Genomic DNA, 14,901 nt, shown 5'->3' with positions numbered 1-14,901 from the left:
CTGGGACAGGCAGGGCGAATGATGGAGGATGATTGGGGTCTGGGTCTGGGTGGAGGGTCATGGGCCCTGCGGGGGGGTTTGCCCCTGAAAGGGGTCATGGGGTCCCTGTTGGAGGACTTTGGCCCCTGTTGAGGGGGTGTATCCCTTTTGGGGGGGGGTGTAGCTCCTGTTGAGGGGCTGTGGGCCCCTGTTGGGGGACTGTGGCCCTGTGGGGATGCAGCCCATGAGCTGTGTGGGGGCTTCACCCTGTGGGGGGCAGGGGACCCTCCAGATCAGCCCCCCCCCCCATGTCCCCTTACACCCACAGTCCCCCCCACAAGAGGCACAGGTAGGCTTCCAAATTGCTTTAAAATTGTAACTATATCAATAAAACATTGCCCAACTGATTTGATCTCTCCTTCTCTCTGTCTCTCTCTATATCTATATCACACACACACACACACACACACACACACACACACACACAGAGTCTAGTGGACTTTTGTTTTACTTGTGGAAGAACATGGGTTTTGGGGTATTTTAAAGACTGACTTTAGGATTTTTTTTATCAGGGATTTTGCAGTTTAAATAGGGAACACCAGAATTCCTGATAGTGCGGCAGGACCCAGGCAGAGGAGCCTGCTCAGAGCTTGCACCCGGGACCCAGCTGGAGGTCACAGCCAGGATTTGTTTTAACAGTCCAAAGCAGGCCACCACACTGAGAACATGTTCCAGGTGATAGGTGCCCAGGTGGCCAAGCAATGGCACACATGGCAGTAGTGCTGCACAGCTGCCACAGCCCACTAGCAGCTGGCCCAGATGCCTCTAATGTCCATGCAGTCCCCATCTGGGTGTGGCAGGTGTGCAGCCTTAGGGCCACATGCTGTTGCAGGTAGCAACAGGTCACAGCCAGGCAGCGGCCCCCACTGCCAGACTGCTGCAGTGAGTAGAGGGTGCAGGGAACTCTCAGGGCTGGTTCAGCATTCCAGCTGGCACAAGGGGTAGTGTGCCCAGGTACCAATTGGCCAGGCCCCAGAAACTCCTGAGAGTGAGTAGCCCTGAGCTACTTGCCAGAGCAGCCTTTTATACTGCTGGGGACAGCACAGGTGCTGGCCCCAGCCTCTAGCTCTCCTTGGCTGCAGATCTGGGAGGAGCCAGGCAGGGTTATTTTGCCCCAAGTGGCACAAATTGCTCCACACCAAAGTGCATGTCTGGGTACGTGCGCTGAGGCAAAAAGCCCCGGCTCAAATTTGCACTGCTTTTATTTGAGCTGCTGCAAGCGAATATGCCTGAATGTGTGGACGCGCCCATTGTGGCCACCAGTTTCAAGCAAACGTTGTTTATTTCTCATATAATATTCATCTTCTTTACTGTGCTGTGCTACATTGCATTCTATGAGGTTAAAAGAAAATAGCACCACAGTTTGAAAACATCTCCTGAATGAAAAAGCCAAAGAAGAGATGAACACTGCATAAATAAGTACAGAGAGAGAGGAAAACCCACATATATAAGCTAAATGACTACTGTGGTTAGCAGAAAGAAAAATGTATAGACCCTGATTCTCTCACTTATGCTTGCCAGCAGGGCAGCACAAGGTAAACTGCAGTGTTCTGAGATACAACTGCTATAAAACATTTTCAAATGAAGGGTGAAATTGAACCTAAGGTTAGCCAAAACTCAAATTTTAAAATGGAAGTTGCTCTTTATGCCTCAATAAAGTGTAATGGCTTGAAGTTTTTTTGTTTTTTTGTAATAAGAGATGGTTCCTATTGAATCTTACAAAGCATGAGTTCACTATGGAGTGGCTGCATTTTGTGTCCAGGATGACAGTATATGAAAACTGGCATCTAACACAGAACCTGCAATTCACTGTTAAAGCATCCTGGGTGCATCTACATATGATGCTTTACTTCAGAGGTAACTAAAATTAGCTCCACAGTAAAGAATCACCATCTATACGTGCAGTGCTATTAGGCTGCAGTAAACTAATTAACTCCACTGTAGGATAGTACTCCCTAACACGAGTACTATCCTACAGCAGATGTAGGATAGCAGATGCATGTGTGCACTGTGAAGGGGCTGGCTGGGACATGAGGGTGCTACAGTGCAGGGGCTGCCTGCTGGCTAACCCCTCTGCAGAACGCTGAGCCAGAAGGGAGCAGCTCTGGGTTGGTAAACTGACCCCCCCAGGGCTGCGCCATCCTGGCTCAACGTGCTGCAGTCCTGGGCACACATGTAAACACTGCACCAAAGAGCAATAAACTCTGGCACAAATTGCATTAATATCATGTGGAGACATACTCACTGGCAGGTATTGCTGCATATTTAAGCCCAGGCTATAAATTATTTACATACAAAAATAAAATACTAAAGCCACTATGATATTAGTGCCACAGGAGTTTTAGCCTATAGTATAATGGCTCTGAATACTAAAAGCAGAATTCTGTTTCACTTAGTACAAGACCAAAATGCAATATGAGATTAACCCTGAGTTAACTGAATTTTGTCACTTTTTCTCCTGTAGCAGGAGACTTGGTGTTCCTGCTATTTTAAGGGCCTGCAGGTAAGCAGAGAAGCAGGTGGCAGGTATGGCCAGAGGAAATCAGGGGCCACATGACTAGGGAATGGGCTGGGCTTAGACTGCATATAAGCACAGGCCCTGAGTGGAGCCAGCAGTAAGATCCTGGAGGCTGCTGGAGGAACACCATCTCAGCAGGAGGGATGCAGCTACTGAGTGTCACTATGGAGAACACAGCTGAAGCAGTCTGGCCGTGCTTCTGCCAAGGAGAGAAGCTTCCCGGAGGGGAAGAGCTACCTGAGGGATCCTGAACCAGAGTGCAGGAGTGAGCCCAGAATGGAGGTGGCCCCCAGAGTATGGGTTGCTCTGAGGTGGGGGAAGAGGTTTTCTTCTTAAAGTGGTAGCAGGGTTTTGCTTTCGTAGTATTTCTTTGCCCAGAAGGGAAGATTCATTTTGTAGCCAGAGGGCTTACTATTTGATTAAGTTATATTGATGATTTGGGTTGGGAATGTGAGGGGTGGTCTTTGGAGGTCCCATTAGTGCCTTAGGGGCAAGTGGTTGCCTCAAGTCCTGCTGGGGACAGGCTCAAGGCAGAGCAAGCAAGAGGACCCCAGAGCAGGGTGAAGCTTGCAGCTAGAAGGCGCAGCACTTGAGAGGGGCAGAGACAGGGGCCAAGGGCCCAGAGCCTGGGCAAAACTAGAGCTGGTGCCTAGATGCCAGGTCCAATACAATGGGCCCAGGCTAGAAGGCCTAGCGAGAAAAAAGGTATGGACATTGAAAAGGCCGAAGTCCTAACAGGAGAGGGACAGTACAGTCACACCCACAAAGCATGGAACATGGTGTAGAGGAGGACGGAGCCATGCCATGAGGCCTTAAAGCTACAGGTGTCCTGGAGGGGCACAGATATGTAATTAGCCCTTAAGGCTTATAGGTGCCCCAGGCAGGCTGAAAATGCCTACACAGCCTAAGGGCAGGATTGAGGCCAGGGGTGTTCAGGAGGGACCTGCTGGCTATTAGAGTAAGGCTCGCTCTAGGACTATTGAGGGAACCTCCTCTGCAATACAATAAGAACATCAAGGCATGGCAGGAAAGGAGGAGGGGAGGGCACCCTAGAGGCAGAGCAGGGCACAGGTTACAGAGCCACCAGAGGGTGTCATGGCCACTACTGGGACCCCACCATTCCCTATCCTTTGTAGTCAAACACTACTTTCCATTTAGAAGCACTACTCCCTGCAGTCCCTTCCCATCAAGCTGAAACAAGCTGTTGCTTACAAAATCTTTTGAATCTCTGGTTTAGTTGGTCTATAAGGTGCATCTCTACCTTGCCTTCTATTTGACTTTAAACTAAGACAGCTAAATCTCTTTCTCTGATTTGGGCATGGTGTCTTGTACTTGTACAACAGGACTGATTATGTAGTTTTAGGAAAAGATTATACCAGGACTGTCCTATTGGAGGCTAACGGATTGCATGTGGCCCCATAGAATTTAACCTGCAGCCCTTGAGCTCCTGGGTTGACTGCCATTCTCTTCACATTGCTTTCCTGTGTTGCTGCTGTAATCTCCAGACTCTCCCTCCCTCAGCTTCTGCTGCTTGTCCCCTCCCCTGGGGGCAAGGAAGGGTAGCCAGCAGAGCTGAGGGCCTTAGGGAGACCCTGTGCAAAAAGGAGGCGCCAGTACGGTGCAGCTGGGGTTGCTCCTCACATGGGAAGTGTGCATGTAGTGCAGTGAGGAGGGACAAATAGCATGGTGTACAACCCGGAGGCCAGTGGTCCTTGGCCACTCAGAACTTGGAAAATTGTTAGGTAAGGCCTTTTATGGGATGGTTTAGATAGGGAAGATCCTATCTCAAGCAGGGAATTGAACTAGATGACCTGTGGAGGTCCCTTGTAGTCCTACTTTTCTGTGATTCTGTTATCCTCTCTGGATGTGTATGTGACCCCATTATAGGAAGATGGAGATGTCTGTACAATTCTGGAGGACAATCCAATCACTAAACTGTCATATGCATGTTACTTAGAGAAATAAACTACCAATATATTGTAATAAAATATACGGCCAGATTCCACTCAGAAAAATAATAGTAAGCCGTTTACCTGGAGGCTGGGAAGAAATAAATTAAACCTAAACACAAATGTCACAAGCAATTTTTAGTGTAAAGCTAAAGGAATCTTTTTGTGATCAAATTCATCTTAAATAAGAAACATAAAAAGTAGTGCTGGAAGGGACCTCAGAAGCTCTAGTCTAACTCCCTGTTCAAGGCAGTATCACTTCTGTATAAACCATTCTAGACAAATGTTTGTCTAATCTAGTCTTAAAGCCTTTGTGAACCGCCCCCTCACAAAACCAGACTGATGGTGATAGCTGATGAAGTAGGTTCTTGCCTACAAAGAGCATGCCTTGAACCTCTATAGTCCCCAAGAGGTCACCTGCACTACCTTCTGCCTGCTTATTTCTGACTAACATGAATTATCATCTCCATCTTCAGAATCAACAAGTAACAATCATGTTGTCCTCCCTTTGCAGCTAATGGCCTTGTACATACAATTAATCATCTTTATAGGACAGTTACCTCAAATCCAAAGCCATAGCCTGGGCCAGGGGGTCCCGGGAGTCCTGGTAGTCCGGGTTTCCCAGGCTGTCCATCAGCACCTGCTTCACCTTTTAGACCTGGTGCTCCAATATCTCCAGCATCTCCCTAAAGCAAAAGGAAATGACACAACATGAAGTTAGCACATCTACTTGTCCATATAAAATATAATTTGTTTGAATCAAAATCATTGACTTAATGAGGCTGCAGAATAATACTCTCTGGGACTTCTAAGCTCCTTCCTTCCAAACACAGTTCAAATACAAATACATTAGGCTCCATAACATATCCAGGAGTTACATATTATGCTCATTTTATGGATAGGAAAGTGAGGCAGTATAGTTCTAAAGTCTGCACCAAACAAGTCACCTGACCCTGACACAGCAGCTTGGAAACCAGAGCCGGGAATAGGACTCAGGTCTACTTATTCCTAAATTCTGTGCAAAAATATAAAAAATAGGGACATTTCATTTTGTTAAGCGACTTTATCTTGACTTTTTTTCAACTGCTTTGAAAAAACTTATACTAGGTAAAAAATTGTGATAAACTGTACATAACATGAAGTTGTTATAAAGAAACAACCAACCTTTGGACCAATGGAACCAGGAAGACCTGGATCACCCTGTAAAATAAAACCAAATCTCACTTATTTGGGTAGGATATAAATAGTTAGGAAGCAAGAACACAGGCACACGCTCTGCTTAATTCAGATTTTGGTGAATACCTTACATATTTGTTGATGTCATGATACAATAAAAGGTGCTGGTTAAAAAAAGCAACCCACAATTGAATAGGTAACAGAGAAACATGATTTGAATTTCTAGTATGATTCACAGATAGAAAGCAGTCCAATACTGTGGTGCTCCAAGTACAGCCTGCAGGCCAGATCCAGCCCACAGAGCTGAGTCATGCAGCCCATGGGGCTCCCAAAGGATCCAGAAATCTGCCAGCCGGGGATTGGTGCCAGTGTTAATTGCCACAGCTCTGGAAGCTCTGTGGCAATTAACCCTGCCACCCCTCTCCTGCCACCAGATTTTTGACCCATTAGGTGTCCTATAACATGGCCCCACATGCTGGATTAAGCCAGCACGCAGAGCCAGTCCACACCCAGACCTGACACCTGGCCATAGACCCAGCATGGAGTCCTGGAACTGGTGTGCAGACCTGGACCCACATATTGGATCTATCCCACAGTCTGGCTGTGTCCCACTCATCCAGCTTGTGCGCTGGAAAAGCTGAGCACCACTGGTCTAGTACCTTAATTTAGTTTTCAACCTTTTTTGAGCAATGTACCCTTGGCGGCCGGTTAAGGAGCTGCGGTGGGGGTAGCAGCAGCCGGTTGTGGAGTGGGGGTGTGGGGGGCACCCGCACATGGAGCAGTGGCACCAGGTGGTGGATGGCAGCAGTAGCCACTGTGTGCAAGCTTCTTCCCCACGTCTGGCCTGCAGAGGGGTGCCGCTGCCCTTGCCCTGCCCAGCCCTGTTCCTGTGAGGCGGCGGCGCTCTGTCCTCGCCCACCTGCATGTACCCCTGGGACCTTTCAAAGTACCCTTGGGGGTATGCATACCCCCCATTGACAACCCCTGGTGTAGACTTTACAACTCTGGAACATAGAATCAAAACACCAAATGTCTAATCCTCATCCCATGGAAGGAGCAGGATATAGTCCAAAGCACGCTGTAAGTATGGCCAAACCCAACAAGATTATTAGTGAAGTTCTTATGGCTGCACTGTCTCAGTTTTGCACATATCTGATCTCTGATAAATCTCTACTTGTAAGAGACAGAGTGGTCTTAATTAAAAAGAAAACGAGAGAGAGAGTTATCAGATTTTTCCTGAAGTTATGTGTTCTGATACATACACGCAGATTACTAATGCCAGCCTGCTGTGGATTAATAGGTTTCTGTTCTTTCCTATTCAGCTTTCATGGAAGAGACAGAATCTTCTCTCTCTCTCAGCATCTCTCCTCCCATCCCGTTGTCTTCAAATTCCATTTACAGAATAGGAAGAAACCCACAGCATGAAAAGAGCTCATTTTAAAAATCACACTGGGCCTAACTGACTTAATTGCAATAGCTAACATATCCAATCATATCCTGCAGTCCTTACTCAAGTAGTCAAAGGAAACTCTGCCCTCATAAGGAGTGAACAGAAAGAGTAAGTGGCAAAGCAAAAGAACAACAGTAAAAATGAATTATTTATTTTAAAATAACCACAGACAGCATGTAAAACTTCCGTCCCACAGATGGTCTCTTCAATACTGTTCCCATTAACCTACCATATTTACTTGAATACAAGACAAGGTTTTTTATTCCAATCAGCATGGCGGGAAAAGTGCCTCATCTTGTACTTCCATAAAAGGAAGCCTCATTAGATACATTGTCTATCACTAAGCTGCTGCCAAAAGCAGCATGTGCTCAGTAATGGAAGCCAACCATGAAGTTGATTAAATGCAGTCAACACTAAGCTTTAGTATAAAACACATGGCCCATACCGGGCAAACATACCAATGGAAACTTAGTTTTTTCAGCAGCATTCTACATGCAAGCTCCAGGCCTGGAAGCCTTGGAGTTCACATGCCCCCTAGTCTTGCTTGCTCCTAGCCAAAAGGCTGAGAAGCAGCTAGGAGAAAAGCATGAGAGCAGTCCCCCATTGCCACAACATTTATTTTTATATATGTATTTAATCCCAAGGGCCAAATCAGCCAAATCAGTTCCAAAATTCAGTCGGACCCAATAGTCAAGTTCCAAATTCAACTGAGGAGAGATCAATTTTTCAAGTCTGTGTGGCTCGACTACTGGACAAATATCCTCCCTCTCAGACTCATCTGGAGTCTGGAGCTATGGATACTCTTTAAATCCATGGCAGGCATCCTACGTGCAAGTCCCATATCTGGAAGCCCTTGGTTTCAGGTGCCCACTAGTCTTACTTATTCCTAGCAAAAAAGCAAAGGAGCAAGCCAGGGGGAAAGCATAACTGTAGTCCCCCATTATCCTCTCAAGATTGTACCTGCAAAAAACTGGCTAACACATGCTGCTTTCCCTTCCCCCCCTGTTGCTGCTTTACAAACTGCACTCACATAGGGTTGTGTAAACACACAAACTGTCTGGCACTCACAAATTTCACATGGATAGACCCCTTGGGTCAATCAAAATCACGCATAGATTATATCCTCCTCCCCAAGGGGTGGAAAGTACCTAAATCTGAATCTGCGCCTGTCTGCTTCTTGGACCACTGCCTCCTGACAGTGAAAGCAGAAATGAGGAGGCAGCCCAAGAAAGGCAGAGAAATGTGAACTCTGAACATGAGCCTTCTGGACAATGAAAAGATGCAGTAGGAGTTCAGGCAGCACTATGTAGGGTGGAAAACCCTCAGACCCAGGTACATGGAGTGTAGTGGTGGGCCAGCATGAAAGAAAGAACAAGAGACTTCTTCCAGCAGGCTGGAAGAAAGTGAGCCTGATTCCAGAGTAAACAATACAAACAGCTAAACTGCAAGTTGCAGAGCCTGCACAAACAGGCAGCTTGGGGTTAGGAAGTAAGGGAGGCCATGCTGGAGGTAAAGACCCAGATTGAGGCCTGGTACAGAGAACAGGCCAGGAAGAAGATCTTCCTGGCTTGGGCCCCCTGGGTGAAGGAGGGAGAGAAGTGGTCTGACTATTTTAGCAGGTTAAAGAAGGCAAGAAGAAAGACATGACCAATCTGGTAGACTGAGTGAGCGTGGAGCACTGGTGAAACAAAGGGATACTGGAGACAGCAGCGGCCGTCTACTGGGAGCTCTACACTGTGCACCCAGAGGACCTGAGGCCAGGTAGGATGCCTGCTGGAGCTCATCCAGGTCCTTGGGGAGGAAAAGAGTCAGAAGCTGGTGGAGGAATGGATGCAGGAGGAGATCAGTAGAACTCTCCACTGTTTCAAGAAGAGTAAGACTCCTGGGGTAGACAGCCTGCCCAAGGGCTCTATGTGACCTTCTGGGACCAGATGGGCCTGGACCTGCTGGAGGTCTGTAAAGAGCACCTGCAGGAGGGCCATCTGGGTGTCTCATAACCCTTCTTTACTAGAAGGAGGGAAGAGATAAGCTAAAAAACTGGAGATCCATAATGCTTCTCAGCTTCAACTATAGGACAATGGCCAAAGTCTTGGCTGAGCGTTTTAAGTCTGTCACAGGTGCAGAGTTCCACGGGGACTAGTCATGCACAGTGCCTGGGCGGTAGATCCATGGAACCCTGCTGCAGCTACCACATGTGCTACAGTACCAATGGGGAGAGAGAGGGTTGAAAACAGCTGTGCTGAATCTTGACCTGGAGAAGACCCATGACTGAGTGGCCCACCAATTCCTGTTTGAGATAATGAAGAAGATGGGGGTCCCCCAGATTTCACCACATGGATTAAGATGTTGTACAGTGATGTGAGCAGCAGGGTGTTAGCATGGGTCCCTGACAGCCCCGATCAAAGTGGAGTTTGGCATCTGGCAGGGATGCCCACAATCCCCAGTCCTGTTTATCTGTATGATGGAACCACCAGCCCACTAGCTCAGGTGGGACTCTGGGGTCAGCAGAGTAGACATCTTTGGGAGTAACCAGGAAAAAATAAGGGTCCTGTCCTAAATGGATGACCTCAACATCATATGCAGGGTCAAATGGTCAGTTGAAAGAGTGTTACAACACACTCAGGTATAAAGAACAGTGGTGGGGGCCAAGCTCAGCAGGAGCAAAAGCACTTGCTTGGGAGGTAGGCAATTCAGAGACCTGTTGGTCCTGGGGGCCTCTGTCACCCACAAGGGAGAAAATCCTTGGGGTGGAGATCAACCCAGAACTGACCAGGCAGAGGGCATGAGAAAAGACTGAGGCCAAGGTCAAACAGAGACTGCGACAATGGAGGGGATGTGTTACTTGTCAATAGAGGGGATGCATAGTACTCATGAGGGCAGTAGTGCTACCAGTGCTTCTATACACCACACTGGTCTTTCCCCGCCTCAAAGCAAGTCACCCACAGAATCCAAAGTGCCATGTGCACCTTCTTCTGGGGCTCCAGATGGGAGAAAGTTGCAAGAAGCACACTGTACAAGACAAAATGGACTGGGGGCTGAGAAATGCCAGATGTCCTGCTGTTCCTACGGGCCAAGGACATGAGTCAGATCTGCAAACTGGCGATGGCGACAGAATCCAAAGCAGCCTGCTTCGTAAGATAGCAGGTGCCCTGCAAACTGTGACGCTGGAGGGTGTATACGCTGCCCAACACAAGCCCGTGGACTATGGAGTCACCATGGTTCTATGAAGTCCTGAAATGCTTCCAGAATAAATACAATCTGCAAAACAAAACACCAGCAACCTGACAAACCACTGTAAGATGCTGATCGTGGTAAGAGCAAGAGACATTTTACTGACCACAGACCTACTACCCAGCAACAACTACCAGGCTGTGTGGGAGTGAATCTTCCAGAAGGACCTGTAAAAGGAGCACAGAGATTTGAAATGGCAGGTAGCTCTGCCCCAGGCACTCCCCATCTGGATTCGGAAAAACAGAGGGGCACAGAGGCCTACCAAACTGTCCCAGGTAAACCTGCCAGTGGAAAGTGGAAATATTCGATCACCTCCTCCGGTACTGCCCTTTAACTAAGACGGTATGGAGGAGAGTAATTGTACTCCTCCTGATGATGAGAGGGGTCAAGACCCTAACCAGAGAGGCAGTGCTGTTTGGTCACTTGACCAAGCAGCAGGGAACTCAGACAGCCCATTTCAACCAATTCATCTCCTGCTTCAGGAACGCCCTGTGGAAGATCAGGGACCAGAGCACAGAGGCTGCTTGCAGATGTAGGAAAAAAAGGGCTTTACTGGAAGAAGCTGCACATTATTTTGACCTGGCTCTGCAGTGTCTGCATAGATTGGGCGCTTTAGTGGGGCTTTTGGTGCTTTTATCTAACAGGTGATTCAATGAAAATTTGATATATAGTAAAAGCTGTGTTAACTGGCATTCTACTATCTGGAATACTCTATTAACTGGAATTTCCGGCCAGTTGGCTGGATGCCAGTAGGGGTAGAGGGGGGGAGCTCGCATGCGGCAGGTGCTGCTGCCACCCACCACCCTGCACTGCTGTTGCTCTGCCACCCCCCTGCCACCCCCACCCGCCTGATACCCAGCACTCCCCTTACCACACACATGCTGGCTGACACAGCTTTTATTGTATATAGAACCTAATTATTGGGGGGTTGTCCTATACTCAGGGTAGTCTTATATTCAAGTAAAATGGTATTATAGTCTTCCTTTTGCCAAGGGGGATAACAGGTATAGCCAGATACTATAATACATATTAGACCAAGGTTTATCATACATTTTGGAAAAAAAATATTAGTAATAGTAAAATCCATGTTTAAATCCCAGAATTCACTACAATGTTGACCTCAGTGGGACTGGCCGGGTTGCTGTGCACTGTTTATTCTGTGAGCAGCTGCAAGTGTGTAGGGCTTCATCTATAATTCAGTTGTCATCTAATATATGCTATGAGGAAAACAGAATGAGAAATCTATACCTTTATCTATCGTTCTGAGAAATATGCTTTTTATAAAGATTGCATCTTCTTTCAGTTAATACCTGCTTCCTCAACCCTTCCCCTCCAGTTGTATCCCTAAAATCTGATTAATTTCACTGTAATTTACTTTACCTAGAAAGTTTTATTCTTGTCAGGCCTTTACATAGGGCCTGATCCTGCATTCTTGGAGTATGTGGGAATTTTTCATTGAATATGCTTTAAGCGCCTGGAGAGCAGATCTAAATGAAATCTCAGGAAAAACTTCCCAACTGTAGGAACAGTGGGACAAAAGTACAAGGTGCTAAGGAAAACTGTGGAACCTCGTTCAAGAAGTGGCTGGATGGGCATCAAGATGATCGTCTGGAAGGATGTAGGAATAAAGAATCCTACATCTGTGCAGGGGTTGGCTAGATGATCCCTTGGGTCCCTTTCACCCCTATGTTTATAATGGACACAGAATCAAGCCTCTAGTTCTAGAGCAAGAGACTTATTTTAAGTCTCTGTGGCCCATATTGAAACTCTGTAGGGGAGCCACTAATTCCTCATGTGTGTTCCAACATGGCAAAATCCAAGCATTCAGAATCATAAGTCAGGCTACCCAAAATCATGAGATGAAATTAAAAATTATTAGCTTTTTAAAAAGTATTGGGCGATTCAGGGATTCTCCTTTGGCGTTGGGCTGCCCATATACTGCCTGATGCCAAGCGTGTAATACATGGCTCTGAACCTCTCCTTATACTGTGTCCCATGTCTCGCAGATGGCATCACTATGTGGCCCTGGCCCCACAATGGACCTCCTTCTATGCCCGCCTGACATTCGGTTCCCACCTGGATCCCTCCTCCTCAGGCAGCCTACTCTCTGCCATCATTCTGGGCTGCAAAATTCCCTAAGCCCTTTTCCCCCTTGGCAGTGGCTCCCTCTGGCACCTTTGGCTACACAGGCCCTGGCTTCACCTCTAGGCCAGTCGGAAGTCCAGGCCCCTGGCTCTAGCCATCCCTCAAGGTGGGTGGTCTGGTCCTTTTAATGTTTTGGTCCTGGCCCCAGTATTAACCAGTCAAGGGTTTCTCCAGTTAGGTCACTGAGCCGCTTGCCTTCTCTCTCACATACGGGCCTGCCTTCTTGGGCCCCTCCAAACCCAGTTCACTTAATCTCTAAAGATGGCTTATGTGCAAGCCCGCCCATGCAGACCCTACTCTGTGCAGCCCATGTGGAGTCCTGCAGGTCCACGCATGTGAACCCTACTCTGTGGTTTCTCACATGCTATCACTGGGCCCACTACTCCACTCCCTCACTGGCTCAGCTTTGCTCCCTTTGGGTCTCAGGCCTGATGACATGCCTGGACCCCTCACCTGTCCCCTCTATGGGGTAACCCACCAGGTTGTGGGGGCTGAGGCTATACAGCGCCCATACTCATCTTTCACTAGGGAGGCACTAGTGTGGCATTTCCTAGGGACCACCACCCTGCCATAGGGAGACCCACCACACCATCCTACCTTAGCAGGGTGTAGTTTTAGGTCATTCCCCAGGAACCTCCTCCATCCCCGTAGTTCCTACCCTCGACCTCCAGGTGTTCTGGGAGCAGCAGCTCTGGCTGGTGATGTTCTCTCTCTGGCTCCCTGCAGCAACTGCCCACTCAGCATTGAGGGCCTTTGTTTATATTGAGGCTGTTCAGCCCCATTCTCCAATCCAGGAGCCCTCCCGCAGTCGTGTGACCGCCTTGTTAGGCTGCATCGCAGCTGCCGGCTGCTCCACAGCCTGCTCCAACCTCTTAAAGTAGCAGGCACCAAAGGTGCCCTGCCACAGTGAAGTACTGCAAGTAGCTCACCAATGGATTTTGTACGTAACATGTTGAAAACAAAATTGGGCTGTACACATCAGTGCAGAATACAGTTATTCAAAATGCCCTTTGAGATATGTTAAGTTATATGAGCTGGATTCAGTAAAAAGCCACATATTAAGGCCAGACAACAGTATGCCACAGATAAAACCATTCAAGGCTTTTTAGATCTTGAAAGTGGAAAAAAATTTCATGCTGATTTAGGCGCTTAGACTTTTAGCTTACCTTTTCTCCTTTTACCCCTGGAGGACCTACCATTCCATGAAGACCAGGATGACCTGTGGGACCCTAAAAATTATAGGAGACAAAAGTTTTATGTCACCTCACACTCTCTCTCCCACCTATAAACAAGGCAAACCCCCAAACTTGTGCATAAATGACAGAATTATAAAAACAAACAAAACCCAGCAAACTTAAATACGACTCAGTGGGGACACCTACATGTGCACTTTACTGCAGAGTTGACTAATTAGTTCTGCAGTAAAATGTCACTTTCTCCAAGTGCAGCACTATTAGGCTACAGTAAACTAATTAACTCCACTGCAGGATAATACTGCTTGACAAAAGTACAGGCGGGGTTATTTAGTGCACAGCACCACATGCGTAGACGGGGACTGAGGCTGGTTGCGGCATGAGGGTACTACAGTGTAGGGGCTGCCTGCCTGAACCAGCTCCTCTGCATTATGCTGAGCTGGGGTGGAGCAGCTCCCGGCTGGCAGGTTGAACCCCTGGGTCCCCTGCCAGCCAGGGCTATGCTGGGGTAAAATGACTTAACTATCTCCATGATCAGGATTGCACACTCATGCCTAGGATATCAGCAGTTTTCATTCTTTCAGGCAACAACCTTCCCAGGAGTGCTGCGACAGTAGAGATTATGGAAACTGTGAGTGGATTTGACCTCTGAGGTCGAGGAAGAACCTTTCTGGTCAATGTCTCCTCTCTATATGTCACTTGTGGAGGTTTATGAACCTGCTACAGCCATGTCTGGGGTGCAGACATACAAGTGGTATCCTGTATAGGAGACTTAGATTATGGTGGAATTCAAAGAGGGAAGGACAATTTCCAAATATACCATGCAGCACTGGGCACTTAAGCAGCAGCAAATGATTGAGGTTGGGCCTTTAAAAAAAATACAAAGGTAATTATGCAATTAAAAACCAGGTGTGATGACTTAAAACTGAACAGGCATCTTCAATACTGGCATAGTTCCTAAGTCCCAAATGTTTACCTTTACATTAAATATATGTTTGAAGCATGATAGGTTGCAATGTGGAACAATTCTATTCTCTGAACAGATTTAGGCAACATTGTGCATGTGCTTGGTCTACCTAAGCATGTTCACTGTTGCTGCCTCTGGTGCAGCTAAGCCAGTGTCACACAAAAAGTATGGGAAGTGTTAGTGTAAATTACGTCAGTGGATGGCCTTGATTTTCAAGGTCAGATGTACAGTTG

The 14,901-nt window shown here is 47.4% G+C and overlaps 1 protein-coding gene across 5 annotated transcripts in view; it reads right to left on the bottom strand.

Annotated features, from left to right (window-relative positions):
* The window catches only part of COL15A1 (collagen type XV alpha 1 chain), a 347,975-nt gene that overhangs the window by 124,408 nt on the left and 208,666 nt on the right, over positions 1-14,901 (bottom strand). For all 5 annotated transcript variants that reach the window (XM_019509150.1, XM_019509145.1, XM_019509146.1 and 2 more), the window contains 3 exons: positions 13,675-13,737; positions 5,671-5,706; positions 5,067-5,192 (listed from right to left, as the gene is read on the bottom strand). In XM_019509150.1, the coding sequence (XP_019364695.1) occupies positions 5,067-5,192; positions 5,671-5,706; positions 13,675-13,737 (225 nt within the window). The remainder of the gene's footprint in view (positions 1-5,066; positions 5,193-5,670; positions 5,707-13,674; positions 13,738-14,901) is intronic.

The sequence above is a fragment of the Gavialis gangeticus genome, unplaced genomic scaffold (assembly GCF_001723915.1).
Source record: "Gavialis gangeticus isolate Ggan-Ray unplaced genomic scaffold, GavGan_comp1, whole genome shotgun sequence".
Taxonomy (NCBI): domain Eukaryota; kingdom Metazoa; phylum Chordata; order Crocodylia; family Gavialidae; genus Gavialis; species Gavialis gangeticus.
Note: the sequence above shows the minus strand (reverse complement) of the source record. Positions and strands in the feature narration are given on the sequence as shown.